Here is a 15,756-nt window from a genome sequence, read left to right as displayed (position 1 = left end):
TGTCAACATGTGAAACAAAGAGTATATGAATGACAAAGTCCAAAGTCTGTCATAATATGGCAACAATAAAACATTTTTCATCGGTGACGTTTGTTATCTATCTTGATTCTTGATGTGTGTGTATAAATGTGAAGAGAAACTAAACTTTGGTCAACTTTGGTAAACAGCTCTCGTGGACTGGACTTTGACATTTTAATTTTAAATTATTTTAACTGTGCGAGTGATTGACCTTCCTTTCTCTTCTAGTAAAGTTAAATTAGCGAAAATGTCGGAGAAGAGTAGCCCCGTAAAATATTTTTTGAGCGGTGGTTTTGGTGGTGTTTGTACTGTTTTATCGGGACATCCCATGGACACGATAAAAGTAAGATTACAAACAATGCCTCTTCCAAAACCAGGAGAAACCGTCTTGTACAAGGGCACTTGGGATTGTTTCAAAAAGACGGTGCAGCTTGAAGGATTCCGTGGGCTCTACAAGGGAATGTCAGCGCCTTTAACAGGAGTAGCGCCAATTTTTGCTATCAGTTTTTTCGGTTTTGGTTTAGGTAAAAAGTTAATAAAGTCGGAAGAAGATCAAGTACTTACAAAATCAGAATTATTTGCTGCGGGTGCTTTTTCTGGTGTGTTCACAACTTCGATTATGGCTCCGGGCGAAAGGATAAAGTGTCTACTCCAAATTCAACAAGGTGCGAACGCGCCACAGAAGTACAAAGGCATGGTCGACTGTGCCAGGCAGTTATACGCTGAGGGTGGTATCAGAAGCATCTACAAAGGTAGTGTTGCTACAATTTTGAGAGATGTGCCAGCTAGTGGTATGTACTTCATGACATATGAGTGGATAAAAGAGGTCCTTGTACCAGAGGATGCAAGTAATAAACTGAAGATGGTGGCAACCATAGTAGCTGGTGGTTGTGCGGGGATAGCTAACTGGCTGGTGGGCATGCCGGCCGATGTACTCAAGAGTAGACTTCAAACAGCCCCAGAGGGTACATATCCAAATGGTATGAGGGATGTTTTCAAACAGTTGATGGAGAGAGAGGGTCCAATGGCTCTGTACAAGGGTGTAACACCAGTCATGATTAGAGCATTCCCAGCAAATGCTGCATGCTTTGTTGGGTTTGAATTTGCTGTTAAATTCTTGGACTGGGTTGCACCTAACCTTTGATACTGTATTAATAATGACCTATAAGATTTTTAAAGTATTTAGTTAACTTTCTGTAAGTTAAAATATGTTTATCTGTTATATAATTGTTTTTACAATTATATTGAGCACAGATAATTTTTAATTATGATTGTTCACATCATAATTCAGAACATGACAATGTTTAGATATAAATACAGCATGTAAATAAATATCAAAAATATATTAAGTATATTAAGTAAGTAGTAAATTCAATTTCACTGTAAGCTTTAACAGTGTTTGTTATATTTACTGTAAATAAAGGATAACTAAATCATTTGTTAAATTGTTTATTTTTGATATTTGTTATGCAACATGTTTTTAATCAAATATTGCCACTGTTTGTATTTTGCACACAACAGGAAACTATAGACTTGTAGACTATTTTGTTCAGTGCCTTGAATAAACAATTATTTTATACTTATTTGTTTTCTTTACAAAAAAATTATGTACATTTTTTTAATTAATAGCTGTCATCATTGACTCCATCTGTACACATCAAATTAAAAAAAAAAACCTTAATAAGTAGCCTATACATCAAATTATATTTGCTGTTTTATAAAGGATAAGTATGTTATCTAACATTGAGGTTCTTGTAATCTTATATATAGAAGATATATACATACCGTGAGATAGAACTGAGTACAAGATAAGTTTTAAACAGAGATAACATACAAAGCAAATTGTCACTTATTTTTTATATACACATAAGATATACAGTTGAATCTAGATAAGCTCAAGTCCAAGGGAATACTATATTTTTCTTGATTATAGATGTTTCGCGCAACCTTGAGTTTCTAGTTTACAGAAGTACATAAATAGTCATTATTACTTATAAAGTTTTAATAAACCATACAGCAAATAATGAGGAGTTTCCACTGTCATAAGACCTATATTACAATACGGCCACTATTCTTTGAATTAAAAAAATATATATATCTTTTTGAAGTGTCAAACATTTGCAATTATCAATAATAATAAAATGAACTCGACTGAAAATAAAAATAAATGCCTTATGTGCGCTCGCAAACATTGTAATAAAAAAATCTTGGAAATATTTAAAAACATTAAAAGTACATCTGCTATGCAAAATTGCTTATTTTAGAATATTAAAATAATGCATCATAAACATAAAAATTGCAACTGTACATGTGAATAAATAGGTTCTAGGGACTAAAAACATCAGGAGCAAGCAATTACTTTCGCTTATAGAGGTTTCTCACTTATCCACTTTCAACTGTATCCCTGTAGTCTATTTATCTTTTATAAAATACAATAGCCATTATCGCACTAAAAATGTTTGTTGCATTTATAAAAAATCATTTCATATTTGTGAGTTCTTTTGCTATACTTTTAAGAGCTTCATTTTGTTCTTTCATCAATGTTAACTTCTGTTTTAAATACTCCTTTTTAAAACTCAAATAATCTTCTTTTATCTCTAGTTTTCTCTGTTCCTGTGCAGCTATTATATCACAACTTAAGTTACAACTGCCTGAACTTTTTGAGGAATGTTTTAATTTTTTGGGAAAGTTTACATCCACTGTGGTTATATTAACTTTTTGTTCTGGTAATGATTCAGGTTCACTTAATGATGCAGCTGATATATCACTTAAATTTTCTTCATGCATATCTTCTAGTTGAGTCTCCTCATTGATATTTTTAATACCTAATGCTTCTTGTTCAGCCTGGGTTAGAAAATTATTAGATGTGGTTACTTCTCCATTGGATTCTGCTTGCCTCCTTTTAGTATTACAACGGAGATCATACCATGTCTAAAATAGAAAAGATAAATAATATATATTTCATGTTACTGGTGGGGACTTTTAGAAAAAAGTTTTACGTACTTTCCTCCACTGCATCCAAGTTTTCTTTGCTCCCGGTATAGCATTACACTCATTAGCTATGCTACGCCATATATTTTGTGAGTCTTTATAATTAAAATTTTGGTTTACTTTGCACGATATCAACTCAGGGTGTTTTGTGATCAATTCAATGAGTTTTTTCTTTTGACTAGCCGAAACGTATACACATCTCCGTCTTTCCCTTCGTTCCATTACATTAAGGAGGTTGTAACATATATGATTTTGCCGATTTTGTCAATGCGCTTTTTAAATATATCCTAACATTTTCTGCATTACCAAATAATCTCAAAATTAATTAAAAACGATTATTTTCTCTATAGATATTAGTCTGACAAGCAAGCGTAATTTGCAAAACACATCGCCTAAGAGTATAAGAATTATACTGCTAGACAGCAGGGACACATCGCATTATCTAAAAAAATAAAATACGAATAACTTCAGTGAACTGCCTACTTTAGTCTTATGTTTTTTGTAGGACAATAACTTATTGAAGCATTCTTTTGTTTATTATAACATAAAAATAATAAAACCACAGTCACGGAATTTTATACCTATAACAGTTATAATTTTACATCAATATACTCTTTGTACGAAGTTGTCTATGTTTACCCCTATTCTTTATCCATAATACTCTATGATTTGATCATTCGATTATTAGGCGTGACGGGAAAAGGGTGTGTTTTAAGTTTTTTCGGAAATTAGTGTCGCCTCCATTATAATTTGTTTATAGTGTAATTATGATATGACGAAATACGTTAGTTGCATATAAACAGTGAAATTTAGTACTCCGCAATGGCAGGCGTTCATCCAAGATATTCACGGAGATTGCTTCAAGCCTTGAGTTACCTGTTTCTGATATCCTTTGCAGAATATGTAAGTATAAAAGAATCATTACTTTTTATTGTTCCGCGCTATTAATTATAACGCGAGAGTCATATTATGAGCTATTCGCCATGTTTTTATTGTTTGCTATCGTAGTCTAATATACCGTAGGCTATTTTCTAATTTACCTACATTTGGCCTATAAAATTCTATGAGATTTATGCTGATGACGGAAACTGCGCACTCTTGACATGAGTTACGCACAAATTAAAATCGTTCTATTATTCACCATAATAATTAAATTCAATTATCGCAACAGTTTATCGTGTTTCTTCTCCATTGTGATTTGTAAAGAACCAGTCAATAGTAATAGTGGAATGTAAAAAAATCTTTGTACACAAATACACTAATGGACACAGTTTTTCAACTAATAATTTTTGGTTTAAACAGGAATCATTTACTAATATTAACATGTAGATCCTTTTGTTATGCTTAATTTCTTAAACTGAACAAAAGAGTTTGTCTATATCATCTTTTGTTGCTTGTTATGTGAACATAGTAATGTTATAAAAAGTGAAAGTTTTAAATTTATTAGAAAATTATTTTCTACATATCTCTATATATTTGTATGTATATTTAAGTTTTTTGATTGTTAAAATTAGCTGTGCTTTAGTAAACACACTATTATCTTTCAAGTTGTATGTATTTTGTTTAGGAATTCCAAGAAAATAGATGTTGCATGCAACAAACAAATATTTATGCTGTGTAAAACACTTGTACATGTCATCAAATGAATACAATTTCTTAATGTTTCAACAATTTGTCCTATCAAAATCTATTATATCCTCCCCTAGCCTTTAATGGACATCAATGAACAAGTTATGTGCGGCAATTAAAATTAATTCATGCCATTAACGAAATGCGCCTTCTCAATTGATTCTAGAAGTTTGGAGAGCTGCATGACAATTGACATGAAGGCATTCATATTAATTGGTCTGTTACACTTATGAAAATATCTTCACGCATCTTTCTTTTAAATAGAATGTCTTTATTATATCTTACTTATTACTAATATAAATATGAATGTTTGGATGGATGGATGTTTGTTTGGAGGTATCTCCAGAACAGCTGCATGAATCTTGCATAAATTTAGCATAGATGTAGAACAGTTTGGACACATAGGCTACTAATTAAGTTTTTTTTCAATTTTGCATGAACGGAGTAATTATGGTAGTATGAAGTATGAATTTAAATTTGTACTGCATGCAGACAGTTTGCTATACATAGGCTTGGTATATGTACTCTGTGATATAGGGGTTTCTTTTAATTTGTTGCGATCTTGTAATTTACTTGACCAATACAGACATTTAAAGACTTCTTGTGCACTGTGTACATTTTGTACATGTTATCCACTATGTACAGTACAGTCAGCTGCATAAATATGTATACATTTATAAAACTTCAGAAACTTCAGTTTCAATTATACATTTGTAGTACATATTATCATTGGCTTAGTTGGAAGAATATGGAAGAATATGTGCTTATACTATATTTTTGAAAAGAAATTTGTTTTGCAATATACAAGTTTTTTAAACTTTGTGTTTACATATTTATGCAGCTGACTGTACAGTGTGCACTATGTAACATAACTTTCCTATGTTTTCTGTTGTCTACTGATTCTAGGCTGTGTTCACGGCCGCGACCTTTTTAGGTTTTCACCGTCAATGTTGCGGCGAAGCGTAAATCGATAGCTTTTACTTGTAAGAGTTGAGCACGCGACGTAATTTATACTACCATTTTCTCTATTGCTTTTAATGTATTTATGGTATAATAGACGTTAGGGATATTGGTTGTGGTATAAAACCCAAATTTAAACCACAATAGGAAATTTATAACATATCCTTTTGTTACCATGGCAACTCATCCCAGTTGAATAAGACTGAAGGTCTTTCAAAATTTTACATTTGGCAACTTCATTTAACACATTCACTGTTACTAGGTTTTTTTTTCGTAAGAAAGTGAACTCGCAGGTGGCACTTTCCTTGTAATGATATAGAGCAAACCCTGGGTATTTAATTGAACTAAAATCCTTGCATTAAAGTCCTGACCCCGTTTTTACTATAAAGTCGACCTCTTCCGTGATGGTAAGAGGAAAGGCCGCATTTTTAAGCGAAGCATTCATGTGCGTCATGTTAACGACCACATGAGGAATTACTGTCAATATGTTTATAAATACTTATAAGTACTGAGAAATTATATGCCTTCCAACGATTGTTATTAAGAAAATCCCATTTTTTCTTCCGTTCTGTCCAGAAATGGGCATTTCAAGTTGAGCTGTTGCATATTACTTCTATGTTTTTGAGACTCTTTAACATGTCTTTACTAGAAATTGTTAACATTAAATACTAGCTGTCGCCCGCAATTCCATCCACGTCCAATTAGAAAAAACTTAAGTATCCTATGTGTTCTTCCAGACTATGTTCTATGCCACATTTCATCAAGATCTGTAGAGCCGTTCTGGAGATACCTTTAAGCAAACATCCAACAATCTAAACATTCGCGTCTATAATATTAGTAAGAAATAGGATTGATTTTTCAACTTGGATTAAAATGTATAGCAAATGTGAAATTCTCTAGTCACTGATATATAAACACGGCTAAACACTCACGTATATACGTCCGGTGGCGGCACCGACTAGTTTCGAGCCCATCGGGGGCCCTTCATCAGGATGAGTGGCACTGGTTCTCTAGTCACATAGTATTTGTGTTTAGTATATGTACACTGAACAAATTTGGCAGACTAAAAGCAAGTCAAGGCTATAAAACTGTTGGCTACTTTTTAAATTTACTATAATAATTTCGTGTTTATGAAAACGCATTAATTTTTTCGTGTAACTAATATTTTTTGGTCAATATAGGTTAAGGTTCTATAATTACAATGTTTAGTCACATTTTCTTACTGAAATACCAAGTCTATATAATTTCTGGACATTTAACAGTAGATATATCTGCATCGCATTATTTTCTAATAGAGTGAAAGAGATGACAATATATCTCTGTTCAGTTGTTTCCATATTGGAAAGTATCAGCGTTCATCGCAACCCGTATGCCTCGTTTTGATTGAAAGCCTATAATACTAATACAAATGTGAATGTTTAGATGGATGGATGTATGTTTGAAGATATCTCAGGGACGGCTGAGTTGATCTTGATGTAGTTTGGCACAAATGTAGAACAAAGCCTGGTTTAAATGAAAGTGTAATTTTTTATGAATAAATATATTATTATATATTAAAAAACACAGGCTACTTTTTAAATTCTTTTTTTAATCCCGTTTATACGAAGTCGCAGACGACAGCTAGTGTTGTATAGTTATGTAAGAGAAAGTGTTGTTCCAGAAATATTTTTTAATTTACTTTTTAGCGTAATTTTTTTTTTGGTCTATGGTTAAGGGGTTTAGACTGGGAATCTATAATATGCACATATCCGCATGCTTGAAGTAACACACGCAATAGCACTCATTAATATAATATAACGGTTTCAATAGAAATACTTGTATTATAGTATTTCTGTTGTAAATGCATGTTCTAATTAATTTATGAAGCATTCGCTAACAGTGTAGAGCATGAATGGAAGCCATATTTGATATCATTCGAATAAAAACCAATAAATAGCGTGTCAAGGGCTCATAACCATGGTCATATACAGGAATGATAATTATGTAATGGCTCTCAATAAGTTCTTTGATTTGATATTATTCATATCTTTATTTGGGCGCGCCCAGTATTTGATGCTTACCTTAAAATTGTCTCTTTTTAGCGTTTTGTTAAGCCATAAAACTTTAATTGCTTTTTTGGGGATTATTCAAGAAGTTAGTGAAGCAACAAAATTGTGTTTTGTCGATTTCTATTAGGAAAATACTATATTTTTTACAACTGATAAATGTCAAGCTTATTGACGATGGACGGCATGTCTACCGCTTTATAAGGGAGTCGACCTTTAATTAACAATCGATATTAGTCTTTGGAATGCCCAGAATGAATAAAGTTATTTATATCCTTGTTTAATAGCAATTGTTTATTAGAAAGGTTGGGATAATTTGTTAAAGTTTGTACAAGCGAAGAGGTGTGGTAGCAAAACGGAAATTGTCAACTTTAGGAGCCATATGTACAATTTTAACATGCCCGTATTGATCGTATTTCATAGCGCAGCTATTGGGTGACATATTTTTCGTTGTCTGTATTGGAATTTATATGCTTTCTATATACATTTAACTATGTTCGTCCGTAGCCTCAATGGCTTTAATCAATTTTAAGTGTCGGGCGTCGTTCGATTCGAACTCCTCGTAGTTTTAGATCCTTCGTACACAAGGCATTTGAAATATACGTAACACGGTGATTTTGGTCGCTAAGACTTCACAATGCGATGCCATAAAGGTTTATACAGAGCTCGCGATGTCGACATTTCTCTCATCGCCAAAGAGCAACTTCGCAATCTGTTCAAGTCCGTCGTGAGTAAAGTCGCTGCAATTTTTCAAGATGGCGGGGCAAACGTATACAATTGACACGTATGATAGTTGACATCGCTATGCCTGTACTGACCGAATTGGCGATTCAATCTTCTGTGTACGTAACGCAACAAAATTCTCGCGACGCAACCGTAGCTTCGAGTATTTACATTGTCTGTACAAAGTTCCTTAGTCAGCTTTTTGTGTGCGTTTTTAATTAATTTCTTATCAATCATGCATTAGGTTTTCGATATCAGTCGCCAACAAGTAAATTATAGCTTGTTAGTATGTTAATTAAGTTTGCAAGACTTCTGTAAGTATATGTTATAAGTAACAAAGTCATAGTGACGTAGTTCAAGGCTTGCTGCGTCACCTCGTATGCGCACCGCATGACAATGTTGTGATACTGGCATCTCGCTTCCTTGTAAACACTGACCTCAACGTGCAAACATACAACTTTTTTTTATATTTAAAATAAAAAAATGAAAAACACAAAAGACAATTGACCAAATCGAATGACATCTCTCTGTTCAAATTGTTTAAGATATTTGAGTACAGGAGTCGACAGCGAAATATTTTATCCCTATTGTAAATAAATAGAGACGCTCTTGTACTATTTAAATCAATTTATATGTAGAATCTGATGATATAAAAAAAGTAACAGAAGAAGATACGCAAGATAATAAAGCGTTATTGCGCGTAAATTATTTGCTCGTGGAAAACTACAATCAAATTAGCAAACATAAACCACCTCAAGGACTGGTCTTGAATATCTTTGAGCCAGTATTTAAAGCTTCTTGTATGGAACGAAAGAAAAATCTTTATGTAATTGTGCTATTATAAACGTTCCGCCAGGTTCCATCCGCACCTTCTCGATGGCTGGCAATCATCCACAACCTTGCGGTTTGCGCGAAACTTCCTGCCTCGCACAGCAGCGTTGTGGAATGGTCTGTCCTCGGCGGTATTTCCAAACCGCTACTACTTAGGGTCCTTCAAGAAGCAAGCTTATCACCACCTCAAAGGCCGGCAACGCATCTGCGGTTCCTCTGGTATTGCTGATGTCCATGGGCGTCGTTGAACACCTCGGTGTTCCCGCTGCTCGTTTGCCCCCTTCTGTTATAAAAAAAAGTATAAGATTTGTGAAGTAATAAAACACATTTTACTGAAAAAATTTCTCTGTTGAAACGAAAATGATACAATTATCCATGTGAAGTCGGTGCGGATCGTTAGTATATATCAATATTATTATTGTATGTTGTCTTAACATGTTATCAATAAACAATTTTGATATAATCTCAAGTGAAAAGATAATTTATCGAGCGTGTCATTAAACTTATAAAGAATATTGACATTTTGATAACTTTGAGAAAAACCGATTACAAACTTGATATAACTACGAGTTAATTTACACTCAGATATAAATCTTGTCAACCCTATCGAATATTAATCCAAATAAATACACATTTGTATAATTTTCGATGACGCGATTGTACGATGTTTTTGTATCCATTGGTTAAAATCTTTTGACATTCATAAATCAATTAGGTCGAATATATATCATAGTAATATATATTTTTACTGAATTATAGCTCTTATGGTAAATGTTTTTTATACGATTTTCGATCTTATGTGGTAAGAGAATCTTTCACTGCAGTGTTGCTACCCGCATAAATTTACCTCCGAGACCCAAAGCTTATGTTTAATTCGGTGTTTATTCCGAATTGGATCTCATGTTTCTTAAATTATGACAATGTCTGAATATAAATAAATGAATCAATAAAAAATGGCTTATCAAGTTAGATTGAATACAGTGGTTAGCAACAATTTCTCTCAAAACTGTTGTTTCGAAGCTCAAATCTTACTTCTTACTAATATTATAAATGTGTATGTTTAGGTCGATGGATAGATGGATGTTTGTAATTTTAGACATTACTAGCGGACCCAACAGACGTTGTCCTGTCTACACATCTTTAATTCGAATATTATTTAAAATTAGACATTGCGATGGTAGCGCCGTCTGTCGGATCCAATGTAAAACATTCCAAAATCAACAACTACTAATAAATTAAAAATTAATTAAAAACATTGTCCAGCGGACAAAATTGTGAGTCTAAACCATTCCCAGATCCCCTTGAACACACACAAAAAATTTCATCAAAATCGGTCCAGTCGTTTGAGAAAAGTTCAGTGACATACACACTCACAGAAGAATTATATATATAAAGATTAGTTAGAATCACTTGGCGCGAATGACGTGCTTTCGTTACAAAGTGAAGTGTCAGAATGAATAGTGAGGGAACATAAACGTTGACTTTTTAGTAAGGCTAGTGTTGAATCAATACACTGGTTCATTTTCGGATTTTGTTCCTAACAGTAAGACGGTATCTCCGAAAGGCTCAATCTTGTTGAAATTTGGCATAGATGTAGTCTGGAGGAACACATAGACTACTACTTAATGGTTTTGATTAAGCTCCGCGCGGATGAAGTCGCGGGCGACAGCTAGTACGATATACAAATGATAAATAATTAATTAGTTTCCTACATATTTAAGAAAAGAAGGTAAATGATAAGAAATATTTACAATTTTATCGCCTTTTATGGTTAATTGTAAGTAAAAAAGTGTATTCAGTTCAGTAACATATTATCTTTTAATTAATGTAAATGTGTGAAATAATTTAAAATATATTAAAATTATCTATTTTTTTAGCACAAAAGTTTTTAAACTAGTTATTACCCGCGTCTTGGTTTTTATGATTAAAATAAACTGAATTAATCAATGTTTTATCCAAGACAAAATCTCAGTACCGAATTTCATTCGGATTAGTTCAGTTGTTTTGGAGTTATAAAGAGATAAGAGAATAATTATATATACATACATTTATCCATTTAAATATAAGCATTTATAATAATTGTAATGTTGATAAAAAATATTTGGTTTTTACACGTGCATGGCGGGGAATTAACTACATCTGACTCATTTTCATTGGATGTCAAATTGTTTACTCAATTATCAAATATTAACTTTGAGTTATTTCAAACCTAATTAAAAATATAACTTTGCTATTAATTATCATACTAATGTTATAAATGCTAATGTCTGTATGTATTAATAGATGGATGTTAGAAAGTTTCTCCAGGACGTTTGCATGGATCTTGCTGAAATTTGGCATAGATGTTTTTTTAATTCCGGGCGGACGGAGTCGCGGGTAACAGTTATAGTATAATAATAAACTAATGATTTTGGATTTTAAGTTTTCGTCAAATTGATATGGAATTTTTAGTGTTATTAAGTACTAAAATTAGACGACCGCAGTGAGAAGCATTCGTGAGCATGCGAAATAATTCATAGCAGGAAGTTGTCGAAAAGTTAGACGTAAACATTGGGTTTTACGACGGCCTTGCCTCCACACTGAGGCTGAGAAACTAAATAATGTACAGTACTAGTCATGTAGAATCCAAATATATAATAGAATATGATCAAACGAAATGTTTATAATTATAACGTCTGTCGGCTTCATACAAGAATTTATTTTTATACACTTGTACTAGTTATTCCTAAAACAGGGCCCCTTTGTAAAGCCGTTTGAAAGAAATGTATAGGATGAGGTTAGATGTAATTAAGAATCTCATCTTAGGGTCCTTCAAGAAGCGAGCGTATCACCATCTCAAAGGCCGGCAACGCATTTACAGTTCCTGTGGTAATGTCCATGGGCATCGTTTAATAACTCGGTGTTCCCGCTGCTCGTTTGCCCCATTGTCTTGTTTTTACGCGGAACTAATTTTAGGCGCCACTCATTCTTAAACCTTCAGTATTTGACAAATAATTATTCAATATTCATAACATAAGAAGTATATAGTGTATGTGCTTTACTAATTGTTTCCGAGATCAAAATCTCTATGTAAAACTTATTGTTATCTGTTTTGTCAAGGTAATTAGAGGGATGACGATGTATGTAAAAATTTGTTTGAAGATATCTCCGGAACGGCTCAATATATCTTGCTGAAATTTGGCATAGATGTAGAACATATCCTGGAAGAGTACATAGGCTACTTATTTAGTTTTTTTTCAGCGCGGACGGAATCGCGCGCGACTCTAGTTTGCTAAAATATTGCTTACAGTGGATATCCACTGCCGATATTACCGTTGTTTCATTAAATAGACAATACTGTTTTAGTATAAGTGTACGTGCTGTGAAACTCCACGGTTACGTTATAAGACGTAAAAAATAACGTTATTACATATTAGTTGTTATCTTATCAAATTCAAACGAACGATTACTTTTGTTTGAAACTCGACAATAGAAATGGTCTGAGTTCTTTTGTTTTTAGTAAACAAAACAGTGGAAAGCTACCATGTATTGATAACAGTTCTTAAAATATCACAAAGTGTAACTGCCGCACTCGTAATCGTTAAATGGTTACTAAGGGACTATTTAAGTAACCATTACCCGTGAGTGCAAGTTATTTTTTATTATAACATTTTACTAGCTGTTGCCCGCGACTCCGTCCGCACGTGATTAAAAAAATAGTAGTCAATTCTCAGACGTACTGAATATCCATATAAAATTTCATAAATATCGGTAAAGGAGTATGGTAACTAACATTGTGACACGAGGATTTTATATATAAGATATTGCCACCGTATTTTATAAAAAACAAAGCGCTGTAAGAAACGAGAAGACGATATGGAGTTATTTATTTATTTATTTACAAAATAGAAAACTTAGAGCTATATTAATCTTATTAACTATAGACTAGACGACTGAGAGCCAATGACAAGTCTTCACTTATAACAATATTATATCTATAGTGGACAAACAAACAAGTATCGCAACTATTAAACTATAGTAATATATAACAATGTAGTTAAAAACTAAGTTAGAGTAGATACATTAATATTAATAGTAAGAGTTCACGTGTACATTTTATTTAAAGAAGTCCAGTGCTAGGCACCTTCGTGCCTAGGATACACTCGTAGTGATTGGGACGAAATCATGTTTATTGCAGATTTTGTTATGTCACCGAATATACATATTAAAAATATTTTACACAAATTATTAAATCGCTTTTTGTTAATTTAACGTGTTATCGTACTTCCTGCATTGTTTTCAAATAAATCTTTATAATTCAATTACTAATCTGCGTGACTCAGGCCACAACGTTTGACCGGAAATTCCTGTTTTGTTCGCCCCCTTCACGTGTACATCCTAGCAAGGCAATAAGTATTTTATTTCTTTCACTTGAAGGTGCAATTTGCAATACATTGAATTGAAGACTTATAAATTTCGCTGGAATATTTATATGGTTTCAATAAATCCGCAATGTTTTTTTTTTGTTATTATGTTATGTGTTTTTTAATTATGTTATTTAAAAATATATATTTTCCTCAATGGCAGAAATGTTCTGCAGTTGTTTTTATATTTTCTGCGTTTGTGCGAGGTCCTATTCAAAATTTAATAAGAATCGTTATTCGGACTAATAAATATTTGTTTAAATTTTCAAAATCTTTTTTATCCTTATAACTATCTATACCAAAAACCGTATTAATTTGTGAACACGTGCAACAACCAATACATTGTAATAAACTACTAGTTATCGCCCGCGACTCCACGCGGTGTTATAAAAACTTAATACGTAACCTATGTGTTACAGACTATGTTCTACATCTATGCTGAATTTCAAACGAGATCCATACCTTCTAAGAAATCCATTTAGCCATGTAAACTTTCATTTTTGTTATATTAGTATAATAAGATATATATATCAATTGCTAGGAAGAAAATACAACAATGTGCCATTGTATGTCCCCTCACTAATCATTTTGACACTTGAATTGGTAAAGAAAACGCGCCTTTTGCGCCAAAGGATTCTAACTAAACATGTGTAAAACTATTTTTAATATCTAACATTATTCGTAATACGTATCTCTTAAAGTATTAGAAATACGACACGATGAATTTCATTTAGTTGCCAATGTAACATTGTGAGCTGATTGAGTGTAATTATATTGTAACGATTATTCTCGATGGTAATGTTCATGGCTTGGCAACATCAAATATATAATATCCGAAGCTTCTAGTATCACAACAAAGACATATTACTAATATTATAAATGCCATGTTAGGTTGAATGTTTGCTTGAATCACCGGAACAGCTGTAATTTGGCAAAGATATAACACAGTCTGGAAGAACATATAGGTTACTCATCATCATTATCAGCTCACTATACGTCCGAGGGGCTTGGAGCCTACCCTAAGTTAAGGGTGATTGGGGCATAGTCTACCACGCTGGCCAAGTGCGGGTTGGTTGACTTCACACATATCTTTGAATATCATCTCAGATATGTGAAGGTTGCATTACGATGTTTTCCTTTACCGTAAGAACGTTGGATAAATGTACATATGTAAATCGCAAAACACATTGGTACATGGCGAGATTCGAACTCAGGACCCTCAGATTGCAAGTGCTTGACCCCTGACTCACCGACGCTCTTATAGGTTACTAATTATGTCTTTTTTAACTCTGCGTGGACGGAGTCGGGGGTGACATCTAGTTTTTGATAAAGATGTCGTCGAAGTGATCTCAGAAATTTATTTACTTGATATATATTTTTAGTCTTCAGACTTTGATCCTGTTTTTCATTCACTCGTTCTCTTATCTGTTGATTGGAATAAACATACTTTGAATTGTTTATTGTACATTTCTCTTTGTCTTTATTTCGTACTTGCTGTCGCCCGCGACGCCGTTAGCGAGGAATTAAAAAAAACTTAACAGTCTATGTGCTCCTTCAGACTTTTTTACAAAGTGAAGTGTCAGAATTATTAGAAGGCTAGTGTTGCGCCAGTACACCGGCAGTGTCGGATTTTCTTCCTAACTCTATGCCAAATTTGAGCGTGATCAATGAAGCCGGCTAGATAAATAATTTAGGTTTTGAATTGTGCTTTTTTCTTTCGTAGCTAGTATATACAAAGTGTTATAATTTCTGATGAATAAAACCAAATATAGTGAAGCAAATGTAACGTTCAATATTTCAATATTTTAGTAAATAAAGACTTAAATAATATCTTGAGCGTTATTTTTAATGTGTTCTCGAAATTTACTTTAACTTTTGGTTTTCGTATTCATTTCAAACAAGTGTACTTTGCTTTGTTGAACTCCTCTCGTGGGAAATCAACTTCTGTAACAAATTCTGTTTGAAAGGTCATTTTCGTTTGTACTATGTTCGTAAAGGTCAGTTCGTCAGCTGAGTTTATTCAAAAGAGAACTTTTTTGAACAAACTGAGATATTGTTCAGTGTTCATTTATTTAATTTAGAAATTATACTCTAGAAATCTTATCTTACTAATATTATAAAAGCGAATGTTTAGATGCATGGATAGATGTTTGTTT

The 15,756-nt window shown here is 32.9% G+C and overlaps 3 protein-coding genes across 7 annotated transcripts in view; 2 read left to right on the top strand and 1 right to left on the bottom strand.

The window, feature by feature from the left end:
* Window positions 1–91: 91 nt before the first annotated feature.
* colt (carnitine/acylcarnitine carrier protein colt, mitochondrial) lies at window positions 92–1,597 on the top strand. Its single transcript, XM_013324673.1, has one exon. It carries the CDS (start codon window positions 266–268, stop codon window positions 1,160–1,162), a length of 897 nt encoding a protein of 298 aa, XP_013180127.1. The 5' UTR covers window positions 92–265; the 3' UTR covers window positions 1,163–1,597.
* A 103-nt stretch (window positions 1,598–1,700) lies between these two features.
* LOC106126805 (uncharacterized) lies at window positions 1,701–3,476 on the bottom strand. The gene is made up of 2 exons (XM_013324674.1): window positions 3,022–3,476; window positions 1,701–2,949 (listed from the first exon to the last, which is right to left on the bottom strand). The coding sequence occupies exons 1-2, from the start codon at window positions 3,229–3,231 to the stop codon at window positions 2,497–2,499; spliced, it is 663 nt and encodes a 220-aa protein (XP_013180128.1). The 5' UTR covers window positions 3,232–3,476; the 3' UTR covers window positions 1,701–2,496.
* A 214-nt stretch (window positions 3,477–3,690) lies between these two features.
* Window positions 3,691–15,756, top strand: part of Npc1a (Niemann-Pick type C-1a) — a 51,416-nt gene continuing 39,350 nt past the window's right edge. For all 5 annotated transcript variants that reach the window (XM_013324444.1, XM_013324446.1, XM_013324445.1 and 2 more), the window contains exon 1: window positions 3,691–3,912. In XM_013324444.1, the coding sequence (XP_013179898.1) occupies window positions 3,832–3,912 (81 nt within the window). In that variant the 5' untranslated portion in view covers window positions 3,691–3,831. The remainder of the gene's footprint in view (window positions 3,913–15,756) is intronic.

The sequence above is a fragment of the Papilio xuthus genome, unplaced genomic scaffold (genome assembly GCF_000836235.2).
Source record: "Papilio xuthus unplaced genomic scaffold, Pxut_1.1 DF824992.1, whole genome shotgun sequence".
Classification (NCBI taxonomy): Eukaryota; Metazoa; Arthropoda; class Insecta; order Lepidoptera; family Papilionidae; genus Papilio; species Papilio xuthus.
This window is presented reverse-complemented; position numbering and strand designations above follow the sequence as displayed.

Coding starts and splice junctions, on each gene's coding strand:
- LOC106126805 (XM_013324674.1), bottom strand. CDS start 3,231: ATGGAACGAAGGGAAAGACGGAGATGTGTATACGTTTCGGCTAGTCAA. Junction 2,950..3,021: donor CTTGGATGCAGTGGAGGAAA/GTACGTAAAACT, acceptor TTTCTATTTTAG/ACATGGTATGATCTCCGTTG.
- colt (XM_013324673.1), top strand. CDS start 266: ATGTCGGAGAAGAGTAGCCCCGTAAAATATTTTTTGAGCGGTGGTTTT.